At 31.1% G+C, this 26,378-nt stretch overlaps 2 protein-coding genes across 10 annotated transcripts; one reads left to right on the top strand and one right to left on the bottom strand.

Annotated features, from left to right (window-relative positions):
- Positions 1 to 1,226: 1,226 nt before the first annotated feature.
- On the top strand, positions 1,227 to 3,534 carry LOC105129797 (LIM domain-containing protein WLIM1-like). 2 transcript variants are annotated; one of them, XR_843124.1, is made up of 6 exons: positions 1,227 to 1,549; positions 1,987 to 2,083; positions 2,214 to 2,257; positions 2,368 to 2,451; positions 2,546 to 2,975; positions 3,007 to 3,534. XR_843124.1 is itself a non-coding variant. In XM_011032023.1 (5 exons), exons 1-5 carry the CDS (start codon positions 1,412 to 1,414, stop codon positions 2,771 to 2,773), a joined length of 591 nt encoding a protein of 196 aa, XP_011030325.1. In that variant the 5' UTR covers positions 1,227 to 1,411; the 3' UTR covers positions 2,774 to 3,078. The 2 variants fall into 2 exon arrangements, 1 of the variants encoding a protein (XP_011030325.1); XM_011032023.1 differs by having other exon boundaries at positions 2,546 to 3,078.
- Positions 3,324 to 12,593, bottom strand: LOC105129798 (protein GRIP-like). 8 transcript variants are annotated; one of them, XM_011032024.1, is made up of 19 exons: positions 12,533 to 12,593; positions 12,304 to 12,366; positions 11,906 to 11,999; positions 11,670 to 11,778; positions 11,542 to 11,580; positions 10,865 to 10,948; positions 10,686 to 10,747; positions 10,130 to 10,232; positions 9,796 to 9,936; positions 7,896 to 7,964; positions 7,750 to 7,806; positions 7,399 to 7,659; positions 6,124 to 6,207; positions 5,871 to 5,981; positions 5,669 to 5,719; positions 5,462 to 5,532; positions 4,602 to 4,820; positions 4,325 to 4,418; positions 3,324 to 4,043 (listed from the first exon to the last, which is right to left on the bottom strand). In XM_011032024.1, the coding sequence occupies exons 2-19, from the start codon at positions 12,362 to 12,364 to the stop codon at positions 3,744 to 3,746; spliced, it is 2,010 nt and encodes a 669-aa protein (XP_011030326.1). In that variant the 5' UTR covers positions 12,365 to 12,366; positions 12,533 to 12,593; the 3' UTR covers positions 3,324 to 3,743. The 8 variants fall into 8 exon arrangements, with proteins under 8 accessions (XP_011030326.1, XP_011030330.1, XP_011030327.1 ...); XM_011032028.1 differs by having other exon boundaries at positions 11,670 to 11,773; positions 12,533 to 12,561; XM_011032025.1 differs by having other exon boundaries at positions 12,474 to 12,534.
- Positions 12,594 to 26,378: the final 13,785 nt, after the last annotated feature.

Raw genomic sequence — 26,378 nt, 5'->3', positions numbered from 1 at the left:
ATAACTAGGATAATCGGTTTTAAAGGTTATCATAAGTTCATTTTTATTTTTTATTTTTAAATTTATTTATTTTAATTTTAATTTTATCACTCAAATGTTTTTATTTTTTAAAATAAAATTATGCTAATTTTATATCTTTATTCGTGAGGTTGGCCACTTCACCTGGTATAATAGAAAAAGGTATTTATAGGCAAAATGCCCCTTGTCGTTTTGCCACGAATAAATTTGAGGTGAACATATGAAATCGACATGATTTTTAGCTTCAGCCAGCAAGTTGGAGATACAATGATGACAGATTTACAATCTGATCTGATATAATAAACCAAAATTTCCAATTGTAATGTTGAGTGTTGTTGAAGACAAATTTGCATTAACCCGAGAGCTCACTCGGTCACTAGTTACATGGAGCATCATTGATAGGCTTTGATTGATGCCAATTACCTAATTTTTTTAAAAAAGATTATCCATCTGATGAATCACTTGCACTGGCCGATTATAACTCATGGAAAAAGCAATCAAAGAATAAAACATGACAACGAAAAAGAAACGTCTAGCAAGGCATCCAGCCAGGAACTTCATGATGATATTCGAGCACTCAATGTAATTCAAGACCCACCACCTTTGTGAAAAAGGACTTACTCATCATGTTCCCTTGTGATCTACCTAGAAAATCAACTTTATATCAATAATAACTCATCTGTTTTATTTCCTCGAATATTAGCTAAACCGAGAATATTTCTAAGAAACAGGAAAAAAGATAAATTTGGGAGCCAAAAGCTTGAATTGTCAACTTCCTTGGAATAGCATGGGTTACAGTGTTAGTGTTAAATGTGCACGGGTACACATCTAAGGCATGCTGTCCAATACCAGGTTTAAGGGTGCTGGCAGCCATGCTAACGATAAGATATTCACGTAGCGAAAAATTATCCCGTGACAGCACACATCTAAAGCATGTTGTCCAATACCAAGCTTAAGGGTGCTGCAGCCATGCCAACGATAGGATATTCCCGTAGAAAAAATTATCTCATGACAACACGTGTTTTATAATTGTACCTCCCAGAAATAGAGAAAGAAAGTAGAATGATTACAGCAGAAGGATTATCCTATCTGATATGAATTACTTAGAAATCGGACAAAATGATAGCTAGGTGGCGCTAGGCCATTCCTGTCAATCATGTACAGGTTTGCTTTCATGTCACCCGCGATTATCTGCAACCCATTGCTTTTTATCTCCTCCTTTAAGCTCCCCTATCTTCGGTATAATATAAGCCAAGATACAGCTTGAAGAGAGACAAGACAGTAAGGCAAAGGCTAAAGACACAACACAAACGAGAAATATCACAATCGGCGCACAAGTGCTAAGGTTTCTTGCTCTTCATCTTGCTATTCATCCTTGAGGAAGAAAAAGAATATGGCAGCATTTGCAGGAACCCAGCAAAAATGTATGGCTTGTGACAAGACAGTGTATCTTGTTGATAAGTTGACGGCTGATAACAGGATTTATCACAAGGCCTGCTTTAGATGCCACCATTGCAGGGGTACCCTAAAGGTAACAGCATATCGGTACTGTAATATCCTTGTTCATGTTTTATTATCTTCTTTGAACTGTAATGTCTCGGGAACCTTTTTCTTCTCAGAATTGTCTTTCATATATATATATATATATGTTGGCTACAACCCTTTCCATCAATTTTTTTTCTGATCAGATCACACCATATTCTTCTTTACATTAATCTAGTTCCAAATTTTCAAGGCCCATTAAAACTTTTTTTTAATATACATATGGCCAGCAGCATAAAACATATTTTCAGGCTAATCTAAGAGCCAGGATTTCTGAGAATCATCTTTCATTTTCTTGGTTCTTTTGAAATTGCTTTCCGTTTTCTGTTGATGGTAAGGAATGTCAAATTGCTGTCCTCAAAGCCAATTAACTACTCATTGCATTTCTTGATGAGCACTCATCGGCATACTGTTTTGTGCTAGCAGCTAAGCAACTACAGTTCTTTTGAAGGGGTTCTGTACTGCAGACCTCACTATGACCAACTCTTCAAGAGAACTGGCAGTCTAGACAAGAGTTTCGAAGGTAAAAGCACAGTTAAGCCATCATCAAAATTTACACACTTCAAATCGTACTATTATTATCACTAGCCAGTTAAATTCTTTTAACTTAAATTCAATTTGCCCTCTCACTTTCTATAATTAATTTCTGCCAGGAACACCAAAAATTGTGAAACCAGAAAAACCTGTTGATAATGAGGTGATCTCTTAAATAATTGATTGGAAAATGATAGTATGTTGTTTCTTGCTATTTATTGTACTCAATTTCTATCCACTAAATAATTAAACTGAACTTGATATATCTCACAGAACGCAAGCAAGGTCTCGAATTTGTTTGCTGGCACCAGAGAAAAATGTGTTGGGTGCAACAAGACTGTCTATCCTATCGAGAAGGTAAGAAATGAAGACTTTTTTCATAGAAACAGAGGATCATCCTCTTCAAAGATGACAAACATTTTCTGAAGAGTGGTCTTTGATCTTCTTCCAGGTTACAGTAAATGGAACTCCATACCATCGGAGCTGTTTTAAGTGTACCCATGGAGGTTGTACAATAAGCCCATCTAACTACATTGCACATGAGGGAAAACTCTACTGCAAGCATCATCTTATCCAACTTTTCAAGGAGAAAGGAAACTACAGCCAGCTTGAGAATGAACGCGAGAAAAATCCAGTCACTGTGAATATCACCGCTGTGGAAATTGCCGCCGAATCATGATCGACTAAAGACTTCTTGTCCCCGTCTCTAGCCCTTTTTAGCCCTTCCCACCATAAATGGCATCGCAGGCTCTTCATGGATTTTCTTCTCTTCTATACGTCAAGGATTGGTTTTCGCTTGCAAGATTAGATGTGTTGGTGTCCCATGGCTGTAATTTTGTGGGAACTCTGAGTGTGATGTGTCAGTTGAAATTTCTGCCAAGATTGAGTAACCTGAGATACTACGTGGCATAGTTTGTATCCTCTGTTTCCTCAAAATACGTAAAGATTTCGGTATCCTGAATGATTATCACCGTGTTCTATTTAGTTGTGAACAATTCAGCAGGAAAAAAGTTGCATCGACCAAGAAAGAAACTGCGTTGTTCAGAAAAAGAAAGATGCCGTCCCACCCTACAGTAAAGCATTTTAAAGCAGCAACATTCAAGATAAACAAGTAATTCTACACGTAATGAGGCATAAAAAAGCTTCATGACTTCTTCATGGCATAAGCAGTTCCTGCCACGTGGCATGTACTAACCACAAATTTTCCCAGTGAGTTTAAAGCCAACAGAAAATGCATCATCCCTCAATCGCTCAACATAAACTTTGACAATTAAAATACAACAGGCAGTACTGAAAGGAAGCATACACAGCTCAGAAACTTTGTCATTGAAATAATCTAATAACCCAGTTCATATTACTGTACTTTATGCAACTGGCTTGTGTCTAACCATGTATATACAAAGGAAAGGAATTGAACTCTATTCCCTCCTCCTTTCCTTTCCTTTCAAAACACCATAAATACAATAAAAGGCTCTACAATGACAAGATAAGCATTGGCTTTCATTCTGCACTGATTAAGTTGTTCCAAAAGTTCGCCTTCTTCCTTCACACTGCACAAATTTTCACTTCTCTTTGCCGAAAAGTCCCTTTAGTATGCTTTTCATCACAGAACAAAGCCCACACAGACCAGAATGAAACAAACTCCAATCTCAGCAACCCTTTGTGGTTTTATTGTCCTTTAATATCTGAGCTGCAAGTATGAGAAGCTCCACCATCTCAAAACCTGCAGCAGAAACAGAATCTATCTTCTCTCTACTGGGGTTCCCATAAATATCACTTAGTTCATCGCAGACACTTTCACCAATTGATGCATCATCTGCCTCAGCAGACCAACTAATAGGTAAGGAGCTTCCGAGGGCAGTCTTCACAAGTCTAGCCTCAGAAATGATATCATTAAGAGCTTCTAGCAAGCCAGTACTGGTACCTTCACGAGTATCTGACTCTTTGACCTATAGATTATGCAGCATCAGCAACAGAAAACCTATTAGCTTCAAAATATGGACAGATTATCTAACCAAACATCAAGACAAGAACCTTTATGGAGCAAGTAACGAAATCAACATCATATTAATATTATTATGATATTGCATGACCTAAAGAGAAGGGAAAAAAGAAAAGAAGCAGCAAAATTTCAACTGTATCATCATTCCTAACAGTATTTATATTACTGTAGCATCCTACATAGCTCATCCATTCCTGAGCTATGTACATGTGATGAAGAAACATTTACCTTCAGAAGTGCAAGGTGAAGTCTGTGAATTGAAGAAATTAGGTGGTCCATACATTCCATGCTTTCCTTGAGAGTGGCATTTTCAATCTTCATTCTGAGAACACACAACCATAAACATCCATTTCATTAACAGTTATTTCGTAGAAGAGTTTTTCTTCCTTCCTTTCTGCTGATAGATAGATAGATTTGGGGAGGGGGGGCATCAGAGGGTAAGATCTGACTTGCAGGCTTCACCAATCTAGTCTTCTGTTATGGAATCCAATTAGTTTTTACTAACCTGGCAAAATCCATGTCATTTGCTCTTTTCCCAGAGAAATTCCCTTCACTACTCGGGCAGGTTTGAGCTTCATTTCCACGAAAATCCATTGTGCCCATCCAACGTCTTAGATATGTCCTCTTCAACAGGTTTCTTATCTTTCCATCTCTTTCTATATTAGAAAGTCTTATCTCCCCAGTGTCAGCTGAAAAATCTCCTTTTATTTCACTGCCAACTTTTCTGCACGAATTAAATTCATGCAGGTAGTTTTAGTCATCAGATCAAAGTGTGCATATGTTGCAAGGGAAAAGGAATTCATGCATACTTTAATACATTTTTTTAACAAGAGTTACCAGTTACTTTAATGACATATCAAGAGAAAGCCACATCAGAGCAAAAACAAGACAGACAACTAGAGAAGTGACAGGAGAACACGATTGCATTTCAGGAGTGAACATCAATTTGAAGGAAAGTTCAATATACTCTGAAAAATAAAACTGCAACCTTTTATTTCGATCTGGAATAACCTCTAGTGGATATCAAAATTCATAATAATCAGTATTGCTCACAAATAACCTGTATATCTTAATTAATAAAGTATTTTAATATGATTTAGACCATACAAGCTGCATGAACTTCTGAAGGTTTATTCTGAGAAATTAACCTTGTGAATACTAGCAAACACCTCTAAAATAATAATATAACAAAGGATCATGCATCAAAGCTCCATAGCTTTGGGGAAAGGTCCTTATCAAAGTCATTGGCAGCATTCAAGTTCCAATAAAAGAATTGGCAGCAGAAAACAAAATAAGTATAGAAAAACAATGATTTTAACAAAGCATGATTGCGTGCTATGCTTTAGGGAAAAGAAGAGATCATACTTTTGTAGTTGTTGATATTCGAGCTTTAACTGCGCCAACTCCATAAGAGCTTTAACCTTTTCATTGGTGACCTAAATCATCACATCTGTGCACTCATTATGAGGTTCAGGAAGGATATGAAATTTTAAATTTGATAAATTCTTTATCAAAACTTCATATTAGAAGATATCCAGATTCAGAGAGGAAAGAGATCCATGTGACAAATACCAAGGAGAAAGGTCTTTCATCCTGCATACCAACATTTTTATAATGTCTCCTCCATATATGATAAGATAATTATTATAATGAAGCATAATTCTCAAAGTCCATATGTCAATTTGCAAAACTTTTGCCGAGTTATGTATAATATTCAAGTAAAAAAGAGGCAAACATTCAAGACGTGCAAGTAAAAAGAATCTACAGGAATTACTTGTAGCAAGTTTCTTTGAAGCTCCTCTATCTTTTTCTGAAGAGCTGCATTGACATTTCTCTCCAGTAAATGTCTTTCTTCCTGCTGAGATAAAAGCAACAATGCTGCAACCTGACGAGGAAAACAAAATTGAGCCGAAAGAAGAATAATTATTTCAAATCAGCTGCATAACTTGAACATCCAACTGACTAAATATTTACAGAGAACAGAGATATAGAAAGTAAATCATAGGGCATGAAATATATCACAGAACCTTTTCTTGCATGGCCTGTGCAAGGGCTTCAGATGTGTTGCCTTCTGAATGAGCCACAGTATCTAGTGCGCCTTGGTCAATTCTCTACAGCAGGTGATGAATGTAAAAATGTATAAATCAATAAACAAGAAATAGAAATTGCTTCAATGAGAAACAGTAGGACAAATTATTTTTGACCTTCTGATTCTGTTGAAGTATTTTCTTTACCTTAAAATCTCATCACAAGTACAGAGACAAGAAGAATTATCGAATCAAACCAAAACAGAAGGCAGAGTGAAGGGCTTGTTGGTAAAAATAGGTAGGGTTAGCTGAGTGAGACTTGGCGACCAGGACAAACAATTCTACAGGGATGCTATCATCAACTTGAACTATTGAAATACCATACATGGAATCTTTGACACAAACACCTATGTATTTTCTCTTCATGCTCAGATTGATGGAGGTTCAGTGCAATATTTTACTGAATCTTTGTTCCATGTTAAGTGAAAAAACTAGGAGAGGTTCAGTGCAATCCTGTATTGTATTAAGTGCATACTAAAAAACCATCCAGTAGTTCAAACAAAAGATTAGAGCACTAGTAATCTCTTGTCTATGAACAAAACTCTCAGTTCAAAAAGTTGGTAGAAAGTACTGGATATCAAAGGACTGAGTTATAAAAATATTCTTGAGAGGTGGATGCTTGACTGAAAAATAGATAATAAAAGCTGATCTCAAGGAAGTTTACTCACTCTATTGACCCATTTTTCTTCTCAGATTATTAATTGCAAATTTTGGAGTTGGGTCTCGCATCAAATTGCAAAAGATCATTGGAGACAAGGTCAGCTTTAGCAGAGTGCTTCTCAGTTTCTATTTGCTAACTTCTCCCTGTGCCACTGTTTTATACTTATAAGAGAGCTTCTAATGGAGTGGAATTGGAATTTTGTTGCACCAAAATACTGCAATTGCAGCATTCCATGAGCAGGATTATGCCTATAACTATTTTTTAAAAAAGGTAGCAGACTAATATGTTTATCAAGAACTATTTATCTTGGTCAAGAAGCATTTGATTACTCTTCCTCCTGGCTTATTATCCCACCACTACCTAGCTAGTGGCTTATTGGGGGCCCTGGCAGGAGCGCTGAGGCACCATAAAGGAACCATTTACTATGGCAAGTACACAGGAAGTGATTCTTCATGAGCCTTAAGAATTTACTTGTGATGGTGAAGCAAACTATTTCTATATGCACTGCAGATAAAGAGAGAGAAGATGAAGTACAATGATAGTAGCTAACCTACCTTGGGTGCTAAGTCCAGATCAGCATCAGTACTCATATGCACATCTCGAAATTCATCTTCTTGCAGTCTTACAACTCTACAAGCCACCAAATCCTGTTCGCTGATCACATCAAATTGCTTCATCTTTTCTTCTGCCATATCAATAATTGATTTGATATGAGATCTTTCCTTGCTAAGTAAACTCGTGATCTGAACTCTATGGCGAGAATGGTAATGGTGTAATTCTGTTATCCCCTCCATAACCATTTTGTCCAAAAGAACCTGCAGAAAACGTCAACAAGTTCAGTAATTAGCAAAGGGATTCAATGATCAAATTTAGAAGCTCAAACATGAAGACATTAGTCTACCCACTTGCTTCTTTTCAAGTTCAAGAACTTTCTTCTTTAAGTGATTTTCAATTTCCAAACCCTATAAGCCACAACAAAATCCGCATTAAGCAAACACACAACATAATAATACAATTAAATAAAACAGACATTAACCAGATAATTTCATACCACTCGTATTTTGCTTTGAAGCTTATCCAGAGAGTTCCTCAGTGTCTCCACCTCTTCTTCTAACGCACTCTGTCTGATGAGAAGTTATTCAAGTTGCATGTAGAACTATGAAGTAACTATTCAAATTCTTGTAAAAGCTGATTTAATTTATGCTCTACGTGGATCTAGGAAATTAATTAGACATTGTCAATTTCTTTCACCTAGCATACTTGCTTATGGATCTGGTAACATGCAAACCCCCATAAATAAAAATAAATAATTAAAAAAAAACATAGGATTGAAATAATGAGGTCTCGATGAGTAATGGAGATTCAGTATGAAAAAAATGAATAAATAATATGAATGATAATAAATGTGTCATGTGAGAGAGATAATGATCTCCATAAATAAATTTAAAGATGTTGTTGAAGTTGAATTGAGAGTCATGATTTTTAGTTTAAAACTTGTAACGTTGGCAAAACCAGTGACGAGTTTAAATGAATAAAAAGAATAAGAAAAATGAGAAATGTAAACCTCGATCAAAAAACTTATTTTGACAAATTAGTGATAAATAAGTTAATATTGAATTTATTAAGTACAAATTAAGGGGAAATGCCATGAGAATCTAAGTACATATAGTAATGAATGAAATTTAGATTTTAGCGTAAAAGACACTAATTGTCTAGTTTTATGGTATCGATGATATATCTCAATTCGACTGTTAAATCAGGCTGAAATTTTATAAGGAATCTCCAGACTTATTGGTTTATCTTAGGTTAAAATTTCATGTCAATCAAAGCTTGGAAAGGCTTTACGAGAGTACTCATAATCGGGTAAATTGAATAAGATGACACAAGGGGCATTAATAAGGGCATTTTAGTAATTTTATATACAAAATATTCTCCTCTCCTTCTTCAAAGATAGATCACGTCCTCTAAAAAAGGAAAAACAGGAGGGAGACCATATTTTTGTCCCATTTTATTCATCTTCTCTCCATTTCTTGAAGCTAAATTAAAAGGAAGTGTTCTTAGGAGGATTATATTCAAGAAAAAAAATTAAGTAACTAAACTTAGAGAGTTATGGAGCTTGAGAAAAACAAAGAGAAGAAGCCAGAAATTGTTTTCTTGGATAAACTTATTTGAGTGAATTCTAGCAAAAATCTACAAAAATCATGTCCTCCTCTTCCAATTTCCAACTTCTTCTCTTTGTTTTTCTCAAGCTCCATAACTCTCCAAGTGAAAGGAAGGTTAAATGAGAATTTCAAGGAACTATGATTGCATATCGTTGAAGATATGTTTAAGGAACTGTGCATGTATTGTGTGATTTTCCTTTTAAGCTATATTTTATTCTTACTATATTTATTCTATACATTATGAAATTGCAGGTCCTTTAGATTCACGTCACGAGTAGTATTTTAGGTCCTCTAGTACTCCTTTTACAGTAAGTGTCAGGATATAAAAATGTATTATTTTGTATTTGTAATTTTAATGTTTGTTTACTTCCAATTATTATGAATTATGTGTGTCAATGGGAAAGAAATGAACATGCGAAATGTTATGCATGTACCATGAATGTGTTGTTGCGATTCTACATGATTATGATATGATTGAGAAATGAGTATAACTATACAAGATGATTATCGATAACTTAGAACCTCCAGGTATAAGGGAAACTCTACTGAAATTTCAGCAGAAATTTCAGCAAGTCTCTGATAAGTTTGGCGGGAGGGAAAAAAATACCCATTTTTTAAAGTTAAGGCTCCAAGTTCTTTTACAAATGTTAACATGCTTTGAATAACAAGTATTTGTGGCTTCTAAAACTGTGGGACAACAATCCTAAACATAGGTACATCATGTGATAACACTAATGTGTATGATGGATACTTAAGGAACAAGCGAAAAATGAGGTCTTGAGAACTTACAATGTATTTAGAAGTTGAGGAATCATTATAGCTCCACAACTCTTCTGAGTCATGTAACAGACATGCACATTTATTGTCCCAACTAGTATCCTCAAATCCCTCAAGAGAATGCTGCCTGATCTCGTAAAACTTGTTGACAACCTGTAAATGAAAGGTCAATAGGGACTAGAAGATGCATCCTAAACTTCAAAATTACAACGAAATCTGAAGTTCACCGCACAAACAATTTCCATGTTTCAAGTAGTTCTAGGCACTATTTCCAATAATCTATATGCCAGAAGTGTAAAGGTTTCAAGTACACTCTTGATATTACCCAAGAACATGAAACAATTACCTTCTTGAAAGTCTCAATCTGCTCATCTTGCTTTGATAAATCACTCTGCAGTGTATCATTTAGTCTCTTCTGTTCAAGAAAATCCGAATTAAGCACTTCTAACCTGCATAAAAAAAATTTTAATCATGAAAAGGTATTCATTCAACCACCAGCATCCTAACGATGCATCACATAACTACAAACCATAAAATCCCTTTGAAAAAAAGAAAAGGTCGCACATGATATAAGATACACTATCTGTCAAAAAATTTCACAATGAAAAGTGATGAAATCATGACCACGCCATGCCACAATCTTTTTCAAGGTTAGGGAAGACTTTGGAAGGAACAAGACATCACCATAAACTATTTATAGCATTCTTACATTTAACTTTTGATGAGAAAGTGGAACATGACAATGTTCAGATCCGTAGGAAGTGTAACACTCAAACACTAAGAAGATATGCACTGTAATCTCCAGATTACATAATGCAACATAATAAGCAGTCAGTTGAGAATAACCTTTTAATCTTGCGCCTCTTAACACAAGCAAAATAGAGCATAAACATAACAAGTACCTCTGCTGAATTTCACTAAATTTCTGGGACTTTGACTCCTCCTTCTCCTTTGCCTTTTCAGCCTGCCATCAACCATTATGGAGACTCAAAACCTTAAGAGAATACACTTATGAAAGGTTATGGGTAATAAACCAAAGACAAACATATAATCAACACGTGTCAAAAAGATTTTTCACAACCTCCATTATCGAATTATCACGATCAGCAAAAGCAGCAGCTACACAGCCTTGGAAAAACTTAACCTGTTTCTCTGCCTCCATGTTCTGAAAAAAAGGAAATGAAACAAGTCAGGACCAATGATGAAAGCAAAATTCCATCCACTGCAATCTAAACACATGAAATATTTTGGAAAAGAAAACAATAAAGGGAATAGAAGAATTCCACAAACATCATAGCTTGCAAAAACAGCTAATCCTGTCACCAGCACAAACTGCTTGTAGGTGAAACCCACGTCATAACTTCATAACTTTGTTGTCATCAAGTTAGTATCTCCTCCAAAAGAAAATACGGTAATCGATCATGCTAGATCCTTAATAAAGCTAACACAAGAAATGACAATTGAAAGACAAAAGAATCTTGAATGCAAAGCTTATGAGTCTTTCATTTGATCAAATGTTGCTTTTAATGATGCTGAAGTATTGTCTGTTCTCTCCTACTTGGTCAATGATGCCATTTGGTAGTGTCTGATTCATTAATTCCCTCTGGTAGATGTTTGATTAAAATACTCCCAATAAAAGAATGACTGACACCACATAATGGTAGATGTTTGATTAAAATACTCCCAATAAAAGAATGACTGACACCACATAAGAGGGCATGCCCAGATAAACCGGCACAGAGAGAGTGATAGACCAACCTTTGCAGCCTCTGCTTGGTGTAGTTTGGCCAATTGGGTCTGATGATAACATAGTAAACGTATAAGCCTATGATAGAAGGCCTCAATAAAAGTGGCATAACGGACAATGAATACAAAATTTATCTCACTTTGATTCGGTAAGCCTCAGAAAGCTCCTCTTGAAGATTAAGATTATCTCTTGAGCAAGCAGCCAACTGCTTTTTCAAATTCTCAATCTCCTGCTCCAATCCAGCTGTCCTAATAGAGAAACAATTAATAGTACAGTCCTTACGTCCCTTTTTACTAGTAGCAACCTCGCAGAATCATAAAATGATAAAACCCTGATCCTATAAACAGAAAAAAAAAAATACATAAATAACTATACCTTTGAAAATGCATTCGAGTAGCGGCAGCAAGATAGCCAGGTCCAGCTTGCTGCAAACACAATTGTTCAATATCTTTGTGCAATTCACCACGCTCTACAAAACAAATATAATTCAATCATATCATGGAAAGTCATTCAATCACAGTGGAAAAGGAGGCTATCTGCAGAATTGTGTTTCTTTAATTATCTAATAAAGTGCTGTATTTTAGATTCAGTGTGGTCTCCATGTCCAAGAACAAATAAGAATTCTAGAATTAGGGTTTAATTAATTGAACAGGGAATTCTAAAGAGAAAGCAGTATAGTGTAAGAGAACAACATCACTGCAGTTTTAAACAAGAAAAAAGCATCCTTTTGGACAGAGAGGAAAAAAAGGTTTAAGAGAGAAGAAAGATATTACCATGTTCCAATTGTTGGATTCGAGCAATCATGGACTCCTTGTCGTTTAAATTTGTATCCATCTCTGTTTGTGAAATAGGAGAAATTATACAGCAAAACAGAACTTGGAAAGGGAGAAAAGGAATTAAACTGATTGCGAATATTTTTAAATTAAATGGTTTTGGTTATTACAGGTGAACAGAAGAGAAGGAGGGAGATAAAGAACTGCACAAGAAGGAAAGGAGGAGGACCTGAAGAACTCAAGGGCAAGACAGGAATATAATAATCCCCCGAAGCAACAACAACCTTGTGAATGGGTTTGTGCAATAATTCCTTGTCTTAAGTTTTTTCTTTAAGTGTTTTTAAAAAAAAATTAATTTTTTTTTATTTTAAATTTTGATAATATTTTGATACATTAATATAAAAAAATAATTTAAAAAAAATAGTATTTTAATAATTTTAAATAAAAAATATTTTAAAAAACAATTATAACCCTATTTTCAAATGTTCTTTATAAATTTATAAATTAATAAGGAGTAATCATGCTTTTTAAATAAAATACTTGGTGTTTCTCAATAATTAAATATTATCTAAAAATAAAACTGTTAAAAATTATGATTGTGGTTAATTTTTAAAGAATTTTTTATTTAGAAATATATTAAAATAATATTTTAAAAAAATTATTTTTAATACAGTATATATAATATAAAAATATTAAAAATATATTAATATAAAATTAAAAAATTAATTTTAAAAAAAAAAACATTTTTTAAATATAAAATTAAACAAAGCTGATGTTGACGACGGTGGAAGCATTCCACCATCATCCTCTGCATGGTGATCAGAAACGTGTGAACAGTATAGGAGTAATCGGTTTCAATGAACTTTTTTTCCCATTTTTTTGTCTGGTTGTTTTGATATTAATTTTGGTGTATAATTTTTTTATTATTTATTTTGTGTTTAATATTTTTAAGTTTTTTAATTTTATTTCTTTGTTATTTTATTTTTTTAATTTTATATTCAATTCAATTTAATTTTAATTTTTTTAATTGTTTTTATTTTATTTTTTATTTTTTATCTATTTTTTCAAAAATAAATAAATTTTTTTATCATCTCAAGTTATATCGATATTAATTTTATTTTTTATTTTTTTATTTTTATTTATTTTATTTTTAATATTTTTAAATTGATTTTATTTTTAATTTTATTCCTCACCATTTATTTCATTTAATTTTTTATTTAATGTAATTCTTATTCTTTTTATTTCTATTTTATTTATTTATTTATCATTTTCTTATTTATTTTTTTAATTTCTTTCATTAACATTATATTTCTTTTAATTTTTGTATCAAATTTGATTTGCAGTTTTTCTATTTTCTATTCTTTATTACTTTATTTTAATTTTTTTAATGTTTTTTATTTTTTTATTTTATTTTTATACCAAATCTGGTATTTGTTATTTTAATTTCTATTTAAAAAAATTAGATGATTAGGAGTTTTGTTTCATAATTTTTTTATGTTTGTCTTTTGTGGAATAATTTTGGTATCACGATCCTAATCATAAATTTTAAATATTAACCCAACTTAATTTTTTTTATTTATTATTTATTTTTTAATTTCATCATTTAGTATTAAGTTATTAAAATTCTTTTGTGGAATAATTTTGGTATCACGATTCCAATCATAAATTTTAAATATTAACCCAATTTAATTTTATTTATTTATTATTTATTTTTGAATTTCATCAATTAGTATTAAGTTATTAAAACCTTTAGCTAATAATTGTTTTTTTTTTTGTGAGGTTATTCCAATTTTATATTATAGATCATGAGTTAGTCGAGTTAAACTCTAAAAATTATTTTTTTAATATTTATTTTTTATCATTTAGTTTATTTGATAGTGATTTTTTTAAGGGTTTTTTTAATGTGTATCGACTATTTTTAATCATATTATTAAATTCATCTATTTGATTATCATACAGTGTAGCATAGTCATTTATCTAGTATTTATTTATATTAAAAAATATATATTAATTTATACATATTTTAAAGTTTATATAATTTGTATTTTTATTTTTACATATTTGTTTTTATTTTATTTTATAGAATTACTCAAAACATATTAACTGTAGAATAAAATTGCCAGGACTCACGACCCCACGAGGATTAGCTGTGTCAATTGAATAAATGAATTATAAAATGACAGATAGATATTTCCCCGTTCAGAGATACTGCAGTTTTCCTTACAAATTTGTATATGAAATTGGTGTAAATAAATACTTGGTCAAGAAATTAATTGAGGAGACCTGATTCAGCCAATAGCAGGACTGGAAGTTGATATCTCAAATAGAATTAACCTGTATTGGACGAATGATTTCACGTTTCTGATTCCATCAGAGATAAACAACTCAAGAATCCCCAGCCAAGCAAGCTTATTGGTCTAAAACTGAGTTAGTATTTGATATTATAGTAAAGATATGTTAGAAATTCAAGTCAACATCAATCGAAGCTTGATTTATGAATAAAATCTCAATAAATAAATAAAATTGTAATTAGGTTTGTTTGTTTTTATATTTTAAAAAATTTAATTTTTTATTTTTTACTTTAAATTAATATTACTTTAATATTTTTAAATTATTTTAATATACTACTTTCAAAAATAATTCTAATGACAAGCTTCACTAAAGAAGAAGTCAACGAAGGTTATATATTTCAACGGTCCCTATTATATAGGCCCTCAAGACCACATTGGACACGCTATCATTACTTAACCATTGGAAGGTGATAATTACGCAACGTGAAATCATGCTACGATGCTGTCTCTGGAAGCCAAGAACAAACTTGGCTTTGTTGATAGGGCAATCATGGAACCAGTAGACAAGGATCCTAAGCATGGAGTTTGGAGAAGATGCAATCAGATCATGGAATCGTGGATCCTTAATCCAATCAATCAAACCCTGATCAATACTATTTTCTCTAACACAATTGATGAAGTATATATACATGGCCTGATCTTAACGAAAAATTCTCACAAGGAAATCTTTCTCGCATTGTTGAACTCGAACAAGGGATTACTGACCATCAGCAACAACAACAATCCATAGCATTCTACTATACAACACACAAGTTCTTTTGGGATGAGTTAGGATCGTACAATAATCCATCTACATGTAATTGTGCAGGTTTGAAGCAGAATGAGGAAATGGAAGAGCAAGAACAAATCCTCAAATTCCTCATAGGGTTGAATGGCACATACTCTTTCATCATGGACAAATTCTTCTGATGCAACTATTTTTCAAAATAAAAAAATTTACTCACTCCTACCTTGTTGATGCTCATGACAACACTATTCATGCCATGCATGTGAAGTGAAGCATAAAGAACACCAAGAATAGGTAGCCTATAAACAACAAAGGGAAATACTTGTATTGCACACGTACACTGTGAGGGGGATACACGCATACAATTGACCATTGTTATTACATCATTGGTTTTCCACCAGGGTATAAGTTCCATGGCAAAACAATTTAGCCACCAAAGAGGACAAACATTTTACAATTAATAATGCTCACGAAATGACCAAACCCATTAAGGTAGAGAATGCAAATCGGTATTTACCATAACATTATTTGTTTGCCTAATGGCTTAAAAATAGACACCTTGTCTATCAGCTTATTACAATTTAAATTTATTTCTTAAAAATATCCTTCATGTATCTTCCTCTCCAGTTAATTTACTATACTAGTTAGTAAATTTACTCGTGATTTGCATTGTATCATCATTTTTTATCCTAGATTTTATATTTTATAGACCTGAAAATGATAAAGATGATTATCCTAAAAAAAGAACATAATAATATCTACTACTTATCTAAACACATAGCCATCCACCACGAGGAATTAAAGCCAATAGCATCTCTACCATTCCAAATTTATATTATTGTCACCTACTGCATCCCTTAATTGTATTATTATAATTTTTATTCAAGATAGTTTCTAATATTTTTTCCATCCTAATGAACATTGTGAGACTTGTCTTATGGTAAAATAAAAATATATAAAAATTACCTTTCAATTTAAGTTCAATTTTATCATATGCACCTTTTAATCTCATACATTGTGATATTTAAAGTCCTCAATATATTCATTCACATTTTAGTGTCCATATTTTCTAACTATTATAGACGATTTATCATACTACACTTGGATACATTTCACTAAGTTTAAATTAAAAACATAAGGTTTACTAAAACCCTTCTACCAAAATACAATTCCAATATACTATTAAACAAGTGTGGGCATATAATAGAAGTGAATTCATTTTAATATGACCTTTTTTTAATGATTTGGGGATTTTTTTTTACATTCTTATCTAACAACACCACAATAAAATAAAGTCATAGAGTGTAAACATCATCATCTATTAAATATTGCTTGTGCTCAATAATTCTAAGCTCATTTACCACCTTCATTTTAGAAGGAAAAATAGTCATATTGCTGCATGTATAATAAACAAGTTATCTACACATATTCTCTCTAAAAATATACTATATAATAAGCTTTACAACACCACACCCTTATTACAACCATATGAAAGTATTTAGGTGTCTATGCTATACCACCAACACTAAATCCTCATACAAGTTTAATTCTAAATCATGCAAGTGTATTTTTATAGGGTACCTATTTAGTCAAAAGGCATATCACCTGTATGATCTTTCTACTAAAACCTTTTTCTAGTCATGATGTGCACTTTTATGAAACAACATTCTTATTTTTTACTCAACCACAAGATACATAAATAGACTATCCAAACCCCTCAATTCTTATTTTTTATTCAACCCTAAGATACATAAATAGACTACTTAAATCCCTCAATTTACTCAACCACAAGATACATAAATAGACTACCCAAACCCCTCAATTCTTATTTTTTTATTCAACCCTAAGATATATAAATAAACTACCCAAATCCCTCAATCCTACATTTGACACAAATCAATCCACATTCATTAGTCTTTCACTCATGCCATACATACCAACTGAATTAACAATAATACCTTCGTCACCAGGTATTACAACATCATCTAATACTCAACCTCACCTATTTCATAACAACACCCGGCCTAACCTTATTGCTTTGTGTTCATGTGATAACACTATGCCAACACCAAACTCTGTGCAACTACAACCTCCTGAATCCATACCCTATGCACTTTACATACCCATGCCAATAACCATTCCATATATTATTATTTGATATAGTTAATATGAACATCACCCATCATTACACCTTCAACATTACCATTGTTACTGCGTTATCATGTTTCCCCCTAGGTTATTGTCTTTTTGTCTAAGTATTTATAATCTATTATCTTATTTTCTTCCTTATGATCATTTATCTATATCTCACCATTGTTTTGCCACTAGTCTTTCTACCCATAGTGAACCCATATCCTTTGTACAAACTGATTTTGACTCAAGATGTAAGAAGGCTATACAAGTTGAATTGACATCTCATAATGAAAATAAAACATGGATTTTATACCGCTTATCAATGAGTAATGCTTACTTGTTATTGTTAATATTATTCTTGTTGTGCGATATTAGTCCTTGCATTAACTCGACATCTAAGATGCCTTCACAGTGATTTGGATAAAGAAGTTTACATGCTACTGTCTTATGGATTTTGTTAATAGGGGGAATATGGTATATCAACTTTAGAAGCCGTAAGACAGTTTAAAGCAAACATCATGCAATTTGTTCTCAAAGTTTTCAACAACCATTAAAAGAGCCAGTTTTCAACAATATAAGGCAAACTATTTCTTATTGGCTATAATATGAGGTGTTTCTTTTACAATAATATTACTTTATATTGATGATATGATCATTATATGAAATAACAACACCATAATTAAAGAACTTAAGAGATTTTTACAAAATAAATTTTAGATTAAAGAACTAGGCCATCTCAAGTACTTTAAAATTAAAATTACATACTTAAATCAAGGCATTGCTATTTCTCAATGTAAACAAACTCTAGATATATTTGATGATGTAGGTATGATTGGGGCAAAACCAACTAAACTCCTAATAAGATAAAATTGAAGGCTCATGCCTTCAGATGGAGAAATACTCAAAGACCCTCAAAGACCAATCACAATATAAACACCTTATTAGTCACTTCATATATCTCACCATCATAAGCCCAAACATCACCTTATTGGTTTATGTTCCCAACCAATTTATATAATAACTAAGGAAACCTCATTTTGAGGCAGCATGTTGTGTCCTACATTACTTTAAGAAAGCACGGAGTCAAGGTGTCTTATTCCTATCACTTAGTAAGTTGTAATTAAAAGGATATTGTGACACTAACTAGGCAAGTTGCCCAACAACTAAATGATTTGTTACAAGGTTTTTGTGTCTTTCTTGAAGGAGCATCTATAACTTGGAAAAGCAAGAAACAATCAATCGTATCACATTCCTTAGCAGAATCAAAATACAAATCCATGACCTCTTTTACTTGTGAATTACTATGGCTCAAATACCTTTTGCAAGACTTGTGAGTAACAGATTTACTATCGGCCTTATTATATTATGATAATTAGGTTGCCCTACATAATACAACCAACCTCATGTTCCATGAATGCAAGAAACACATTGAAATAAACTATCACACTGTGCATGAGAGAATACAACCAGGCTTAATCAAGACAACTTATATTTCTTCAGCTCAATAGGTAATAGACATATTCACTAACCCACTTGGCATCTCATCATTTCATACTCTCATTCTCAAACTAGAAACTTTGGACATCCATATTTTAGCTTAAGACAACATGTTAGAAATCAGAGATTGTAATTACATTAATTAAGTCCTAGATTTTAGATATTTTTTTGACAATTTACCTTTAGATTAGATGTTATTCCTTTATAAACAAATTAAATGAGTTGTACAAAGACAAGGAAATAAATAGAAGCTTTTCTTATGTCTTTTCTCCAATATCAATTTTATTAAGATTGCTTTTTAAAATGTTTTTTTTGCTTAAAAATACATTAAAATAATTATTTTTTTATTTTTTTAAATTCAATTTTAACATCACTATATCAAAATAATCCAAAAACACCAAAAAAATAATTTGAAGCAAAAAAAATTAAAAATATGATTGAACTGCAAAAATAAATATTGTCTAAACGCGAATGATTATGGTGTTTGTTGCGAGTATTGTTTATAACCACCGCCTAATCATTACCATGAGATTCCTTAATAGAATTTAATGAGAAACATTGGTCAAGAAAAAATGGACACACAAAATAAAAAACAATAACAAGAAATCATTCACCACGCTTGTGCCTTTTTGGTAATGTGATCCAAAATACTTATTAAAAGTATTTTTTAATTAAAAATACATTAAAATTTTATATTTTTACTGTTTTTTTAATATCAGTACATTAAAATTAAAAAATAATATTTAAAAAAATTAATTTAATGCCTTTTAAAACAAAGAGTGCTCTAAAAAACATAAGTTAATACAATGCCAAATAGGTATCTAGGGTGTGGTTAACGTATTTCCTTTTGTTTATATTGCCACTCCAATACACTTCTTTATTCATTGAAATAAAAAAAAAATACCTATAAAAAGCTCATACATGTTATCAAATTTTAAAAAGAAAATGTTAAAAATAATCTTAGTACATATGCCTGTAAATCAAACCCTCTTATTTGTTTGTCATACCCTCTTATTTGTTTTTCATATGTTACGCATAATGATGTTTCATTTATTGAGTTATATTTTATTTTTTTAAATTATATTTTATTTTTTTCTTATTAAAAAAGAAAAACAAAATCAAACATAAAATGCATATCATATTTGAAAGGTAATTGAAATGAATAAATTAATTACATGTCAAAGGTTTTATAGACCAACTATAAAAGCAAAATAAGATCCCTTAATTTTTGGATATCTAAAATTATTTGTATTAACCTCTTAATAAATTATATAATAAATTGCAAGGTCGTATAGAATATTAACTAAAGAAAAAATAAATTCAGTTAATGTAAAATAAATTCTGTTGTAACTTGTAAAATATTTATAACACATAAAAAAATCTAATTGAAAATTAAAATACCACAAGAAAAATAGACTCATCCTAAGGCTGAAGTTAAAAAATAAGCATGCTTTCGGAGTTTCATAAAACAAAAATGTTATGAAATCATACATTGTTCGTGAATGTCTATTTGTCTTCCTTCTTTTTATCTTCATGTTCATTCATTGTCTCCAAAATCATATGAACTCTACATCTTCTTATAAGTTTTAGGCTTACAAGTATTAATGTATATTAGACTATAATTAGGAGTAATGTTGAGATGATATTATGTACAACTACATTTACAAGATGATATAAAATAAGAATGTTTTTTCTTCATTTTTCTAATATTTATTGTTTTTATTTATTATGTTTACTCTTTATTGAGTATATTGCTTGCTTCTAAATATATTGTTTTATAATATGTTATCAAAGTGATTGCTCATGGTTCTCATCTAGAAACAAATAAGCATATTTGATTTGTGAATAAAAAGTAGAAGTTATGTTATCTACTTAATATCTACTTAATTGTTTTCCTTCTAATTATTTAAATGAATAATTTTTCTCAATTCATAACAAATTTATTCAATATCTTACCTATGTTTGTTCAATATTTATTATAATGTTTAAACTAAATTTCTAACAATTTTGATATTTTTTCATGAATTAACCATGACAAATCTTGCCAAAATTGAGTTCGTGGCACTTTATATTATAGGTAAGAATTGTTTATCATGGTTCCTTGATGTCAAAATCCATCTAGATGCCATCGGTCTTAGAGACTCCATTAAAATAGATATGAAGCATCTAGTTAAAATAAAGCAAAAGCCATGTTTTTTTTATGCCATCATGAGGAGTTGAAAAAATGAGTATCTCACAATCAAATATCCCCTTATTCTTTGGCAAAACTTGAAAAAAGACATGACTATCAAATGATAGTTATTCTCCTAAAATCCTGTTATGATTGAATATATTTATGATTACGATATTTTAAATCGGTGAGTGAATATAATTTTACAATGTTTAATATTAGTTCTAAAATGAAATTATTTGGAGATAATATCATCGGTGGAGATATGTTAGAAGAAAAAAAAATCTCTACCTTTCATGTCTCGAATGTGCTCCTATAACATCAATATAGAGAAAGATTTAAAGTAATACTTTGAACTGATTTCATGTCTCCTTGTAGCTGAACAAACTAATGAGCTTTTGTTTAAAAATCATGAATTATGACTAACTGGTTCATCTCCATTCCCTAAAGTGAATGCCATGAGATATAATAATAATTATGATCATGGTCAAAGTAGAGGTTATAGACGTAACCATAGGCAAAGACGAATTAATTTTCATAATGATTATAATTCTAACAAACCTTCTCAGAATAAGGAGAAACAACATAAAAAATAAAGAAAGAATATATATAGCAAGGATACCAAGAAGATAGAAAATATTTGTTATTGGTGTGGAAAAAATGGACATTAGTCACGTACATATCATACAACTAAACATCTTGTTGGTTTATATTAATCTTCATTGAAAAGAAAAGAGAAGGACATAAAAATAAATTTGTTCACCCATATCAAGATAATAATGATATTTATTTTGACCCCTTAGAGTTCAAGATAATAATGATATTTATTTTGACCCATTAGATATGACATACCTTGATGTTACTGATTTCTTTGAACAAATTAATAAGAAATTTAATATTTTTTGTAATGATAATAGTTAGTTAGTTAAATATAAAATGTTAGAATTTAAAACTCTGTTAATATTTTGGGCGTGTTTCTTTTATGCCAGTATATTTCAATATATTTTGGTTTGTTCCTTTTATGATAGCTTATTTAATGTAAAGGATTGTGTTATAATAATTTTCATTTGCAACTTTAAGATCCATGTTGTTTTATGAATTTATTATATATTGATTCCTTTTTATGAAGAAAGCATGGATTTGCATCATATAATCAAGAGAATTCATCTTCACAATGCTACTAAATTCTCATCACGAGCATTTAATGGTTTTTGCATGTCACCTGAAATAAACATTAAACATTTTGTTGCCTATATCCATACTCAGTGTCATCACCCAATTTTAGGTTATTCCTCAAATTTACTCATTTTCCTTTTAAAATAAAAATAAAATAATAATAATAATAATAAAAATAGCAAGAAAATTGATATTTTAGCAAAAAAAATAATAATAATAATAGCAAGAAAACTGATATTTTAGCAAAAACAAGCTTGAAAGATTTCAAATATAGAGGAAAATTAAGCTACAATTTTCGAATGAATTGATAGCTTAATTATACTTCATTGTACCAAAAATTAGAGAGACAATGCATATCTAAGATCAAATTAAATCATTATTGGATGAATCTGCATAAAAAATAAGTCTAAATATATAATTAGATTGTTAGTAGGCCAATTTGATTTAATTATAGGTCAAATTAAAAATTTAATTATGTTTAAGAATTAATTTGGGTCAAATTAAATGCAATTAAATTAATTTTATTAGGAACTTAATTGGTAAAAAACTAAGTTTGAGAGCCTATTTTGGGCTTAATTAAAAAAATTAAAATTTTAGAAGACCAAACTTAATTTTTACAAAGTCAATTGGTTGAAATTAAGGGCAAAATCACAAGAAAATTAAAGTTTATGGTCAATCAAGAGCTAAATTAAAAACATTTACAAACAAGGATTTTTTTGAAAAGGGCGTCGAACTCTTCAGATTTAAGTAATTGAAATCAATAGTGAAATTGAAGTGATTTGAAAGTTTAATAGTCAGTTAAAGGTCAATTTGCATAAATCTAAATCCAATAACCAAATTAAAATGTTAAAATTTAAGGTTGATGATGAAGTTTAGTAAGGGTAAAATTGTAAAAAATTAAAAGTTTTAAACTAATCAAGGGTGTAATTGGAAGGAATCAAAAGTCAGATGACCAAATTGAACTTTAGCTAAATCCATAAATTAAAACCCTAAGCCAAAATGGCGTCGTTTTGATAAAAGAAAATAGACAATGAGTTATCTGGTTACTGTTCATCTTTTTTTTTTTCACCTGAAAAACCTTTTTAAGTGGCTACTTTTCAGGTGCATTTAATGCTTTGTTTCTTTATCAAATTTGACAAAACATACACCACCATAATGGCCACTTTAAGTCAATAGTTGAGATCTTTATCAAATTTGACAAAACATACACCATCATAATGGCCACTTTAAGCCAATAGTTGAGATCCTTTTAGGTTGAATTAAGGGTCAAGATTGGCTCCCAATAAAGATGAAAGATCCTTCTTTCAAAGATGAAGAAATTGGAGGACAACGTTGGCAAAAAAATTAGCCTCCTCTTTATTCTCTTTTCTACCATTACTTTATTCTCCTCCTCTACCATGTGCTCAACCACGACAACCTTATCATTGGCTCCTCCACCATATGCCGCCAGCATGACTACCAGTCAACCACTCCCACATCTGGAATAGCCATTTCTAGCTCCTTCCTCTTTGCCACGATCTTCTCCTATAGCAACCTCATTAACTTAATTCTCCCACCAGCGTCATCTCTATGCCACTGTGAGCCACTAGCCAGACCTTCAAGCCACCACCAACTCTTCTTCTCTAACTAGGTAAGCCTTCTCTTTCCTCTTCTTTTTCTTCTCATCCACCCCTATTGTAGCCGTTACATGCAAAGTTCATTCTCCATACAATGACAAATTAATTAACATGGTCGTTGGGCTGGGCCAGCAACCATGTGAGCTTGGGCTAGATCTGTTGTAGCCCAACCTAGATGGTTGGGCTGAGTCTAGCCTAAACAAAAAAAATTATTAAGCCACTAATCAGCCCATCCTGATTGAGTCGGGCTGAACTAGTTTCAGCTCAGCCCGAATGGCTGGGTTGGGTCCAACCCCATAAATATCTAATAAAATAATAATAATAATATTTAAATATTTAAAAAGGAGAAAAAAATTAAAATTTTCAAAAGGATATTTCAAAAATATTTATGAGTCCCTCATATATTTTCCCAGCTATTTGGTATAATATCGAGTTGTAGACTTCACTATAAGGTACAAATTTTGTATTAAAAATACCAGATTTTCTCCGAAATGTTTCTTTAAAAAAATAAAAAATTCAAAAAAAAATTAAATTGATTTCCTCTTTCCAAAAACACAAAAAAACAAAGTTTTATTTTCATGTGGCCAGATTCTAAAGGTTTTTCAAGCATATTTTCTAATGATAAATCATATTTTTATTATTTTTTTAAATGCAAAAATGGATATTATAATCAATTTATGATTATCCATTAGGGTTTAACTAAAATATAAAAAACCCTATAACAATTATTTTGTTATTTGGAATGCTAGGACTTAGCTATATCCAAGAAATAAATAAGTTTGACCTTTAGAATGGTTAGGATATAACCTGATAAGGTAGAGACTTCCTCACGAAGGGAAATCCACTTTGAACATTAGACAAGACTAAATGACAAAAATGCAACTTATAATAATAATCAAACAATAATGCAACTTACCTTAGGTAAAGTGTACTAGAGTGATGTGTCTTTGTCTTACACAATTAATCTGTTACCCGATTCTCGCAGATTATAGATTTTTTAATAACCATAATACTAGGTGGTAACTTTTGAACCTTAATAATCATAATTTTATGATTAAATCCAAAACTTCTTTTCACCATCACTTAGGAGACAAACTCATCATGCACACCGTAACACTTAGAATGATCTTCCTAAATCATTTATTAAATGCCTCCAGTTAATTACGAGGTCATTACTCATGAAAATAAAACTTCTTGTCTTCGTTTGGGACCATGATAAAAAAAAAGGAGCAAATTTGAAATCAAAACAAAATAAGAGGAAAACTAATATTTCAATATTAGAGGATGAGATTAAAAAAAAAAGAATTTGATAAAAAGGCTCAAAACAAAATAAAATTGTAATATAAAAGAACGATGATCAAATGCTAAACAGAAAAATAAAAAGGAAATAACATTAATTGCTTCAAAGGTAAAAATGAAAAAAATCAAACATTTGACAAAGGAAATCAAACAAAAATCTAAAATCAAAAGAAAGAGGATCAAACATGAAACCAATATAAAATAAAAGAAAAAATAATATTTCAATCAAAGATGAAATTGAAAAGAAATTTAAAGTTTACAAAATAAACTAAGACAGAAATCATATAATCAAAAGCAAGAAGAATGACTCAAATAGCAAGACAAAATAAGAGGACAACATGGTAGCAAGATAAAATAAGATGACAACATGAATTTTTTTATTAGACATTTTTTTCAAGGTAAAGAGAGAGAAAATAGAAAACTTTATTGGAATTGAACCATCTATTGAAACACCACATGCACCATCTTATTTAGAAAAAGATATCATGATCATTATAACGTCATCATGGATAGACAATTTCCACCACCTAAATCCTCTGTATGCTCCGCTGGAAGCATGTACAGTGGCTTAACACATTGGCGCGTGAATAAAATGCACCAACAAACTTTCTTCTTTAAATATTTTTTGAAAAATACCAAATTGTCCTTGTCTTGATTCCATTCCTATATATATATATATATATGAACAAGCCTTTAGATCATAGTTTAAAATTTTTTGACTAAAAAAGCAACTGAGTAAACTCATTTTCAAAGCAAAAGATGAATGAGTCCTCGTATCCTAGTTAAAATATGTTTGTTTCAAAAGGTAAATTTAATGAGTTTTTTGACACGGCCAAAAAATTGATGTATTCTCACAAGTGCAGGAGTGTCGAAGTAATAAATAACTCGGCAACACTGGGATACCTAGTTAAAATATGTTTGTTTCAAAAGGTGACAAGGTAAATTTAATGAGTTTTTTGACATGGCTAAAAAATTGATGTATTCTCACAAGTGCAAGAGTGTCGAAGCAATAAATAACTCGGCAACACCGGGATAGAACCACGGGGAGATTAATTGTATAAATTATAAACAATAATAATACAACAACAATAACAACAATAATAGTA

This window comes from Populus euphratica, unplaced genomic scaffold (assembly GCF_000495115.2).
Source record: "Populus euphratica unplaced genomic scaffold, PopEup_1.0 scaffold34.1, whole genome shotgun sequence".
Classification (NCBI taxonomy): Eukaryota; Viridiplantae; Streptophyta; class Magnoliopsida; order Malpighiales; family Salicaceae; genus Populus; species Populus euphratica.
This window is presented reverse-complemented; position numbering and strand designations above follow the sequence as displayed.

Bases quoted from the DNA above. Each gene is read 5' to 3' on its own strand.
- LOC105129797 (XM_011032023.1), top strand. From the start codon at position 1,412: ATGGCAGCATTTGCAGGAACCCAGCAAAAATGTATGGCTTGTGACAAG. The intron at 1,550-1,986 runs GTAACAGCATAT...TTGTGCTAGCAG, and splicing joins ATTGCAGGGGTACCCTAAAG to CTAAGCAACTACAGTTCTTT. The intron at 2,258-2,367 runs GTGATCTCTTAA...TATATCTCACAG, and splicing joins AAAAACCTGTTGATAATGAG to AACGCAAGCAAGGTCTCGAA.
- LOC105129798 (XM_011032024.1), bottom strand. From the start codon at position 12,364: ATGGATACAAATTTAAACGACAAGGAGTCCATGATTGCTCGAATCCAA. The intron at 12,000-12,303 runs GTAATATCTTTC...TTTGTTTTGTAG, and splicing joins AATCCAACAATTGGAACATG to AGCGTGGTGAATTGCACAAA. The intron at 4,821-5,461 runs GTATGATCTCTT...TAATTCGTGCAG, and splicing joins GAATATCAACAACTACAAAA to AAAAGTTGGCAGTGAAATAA.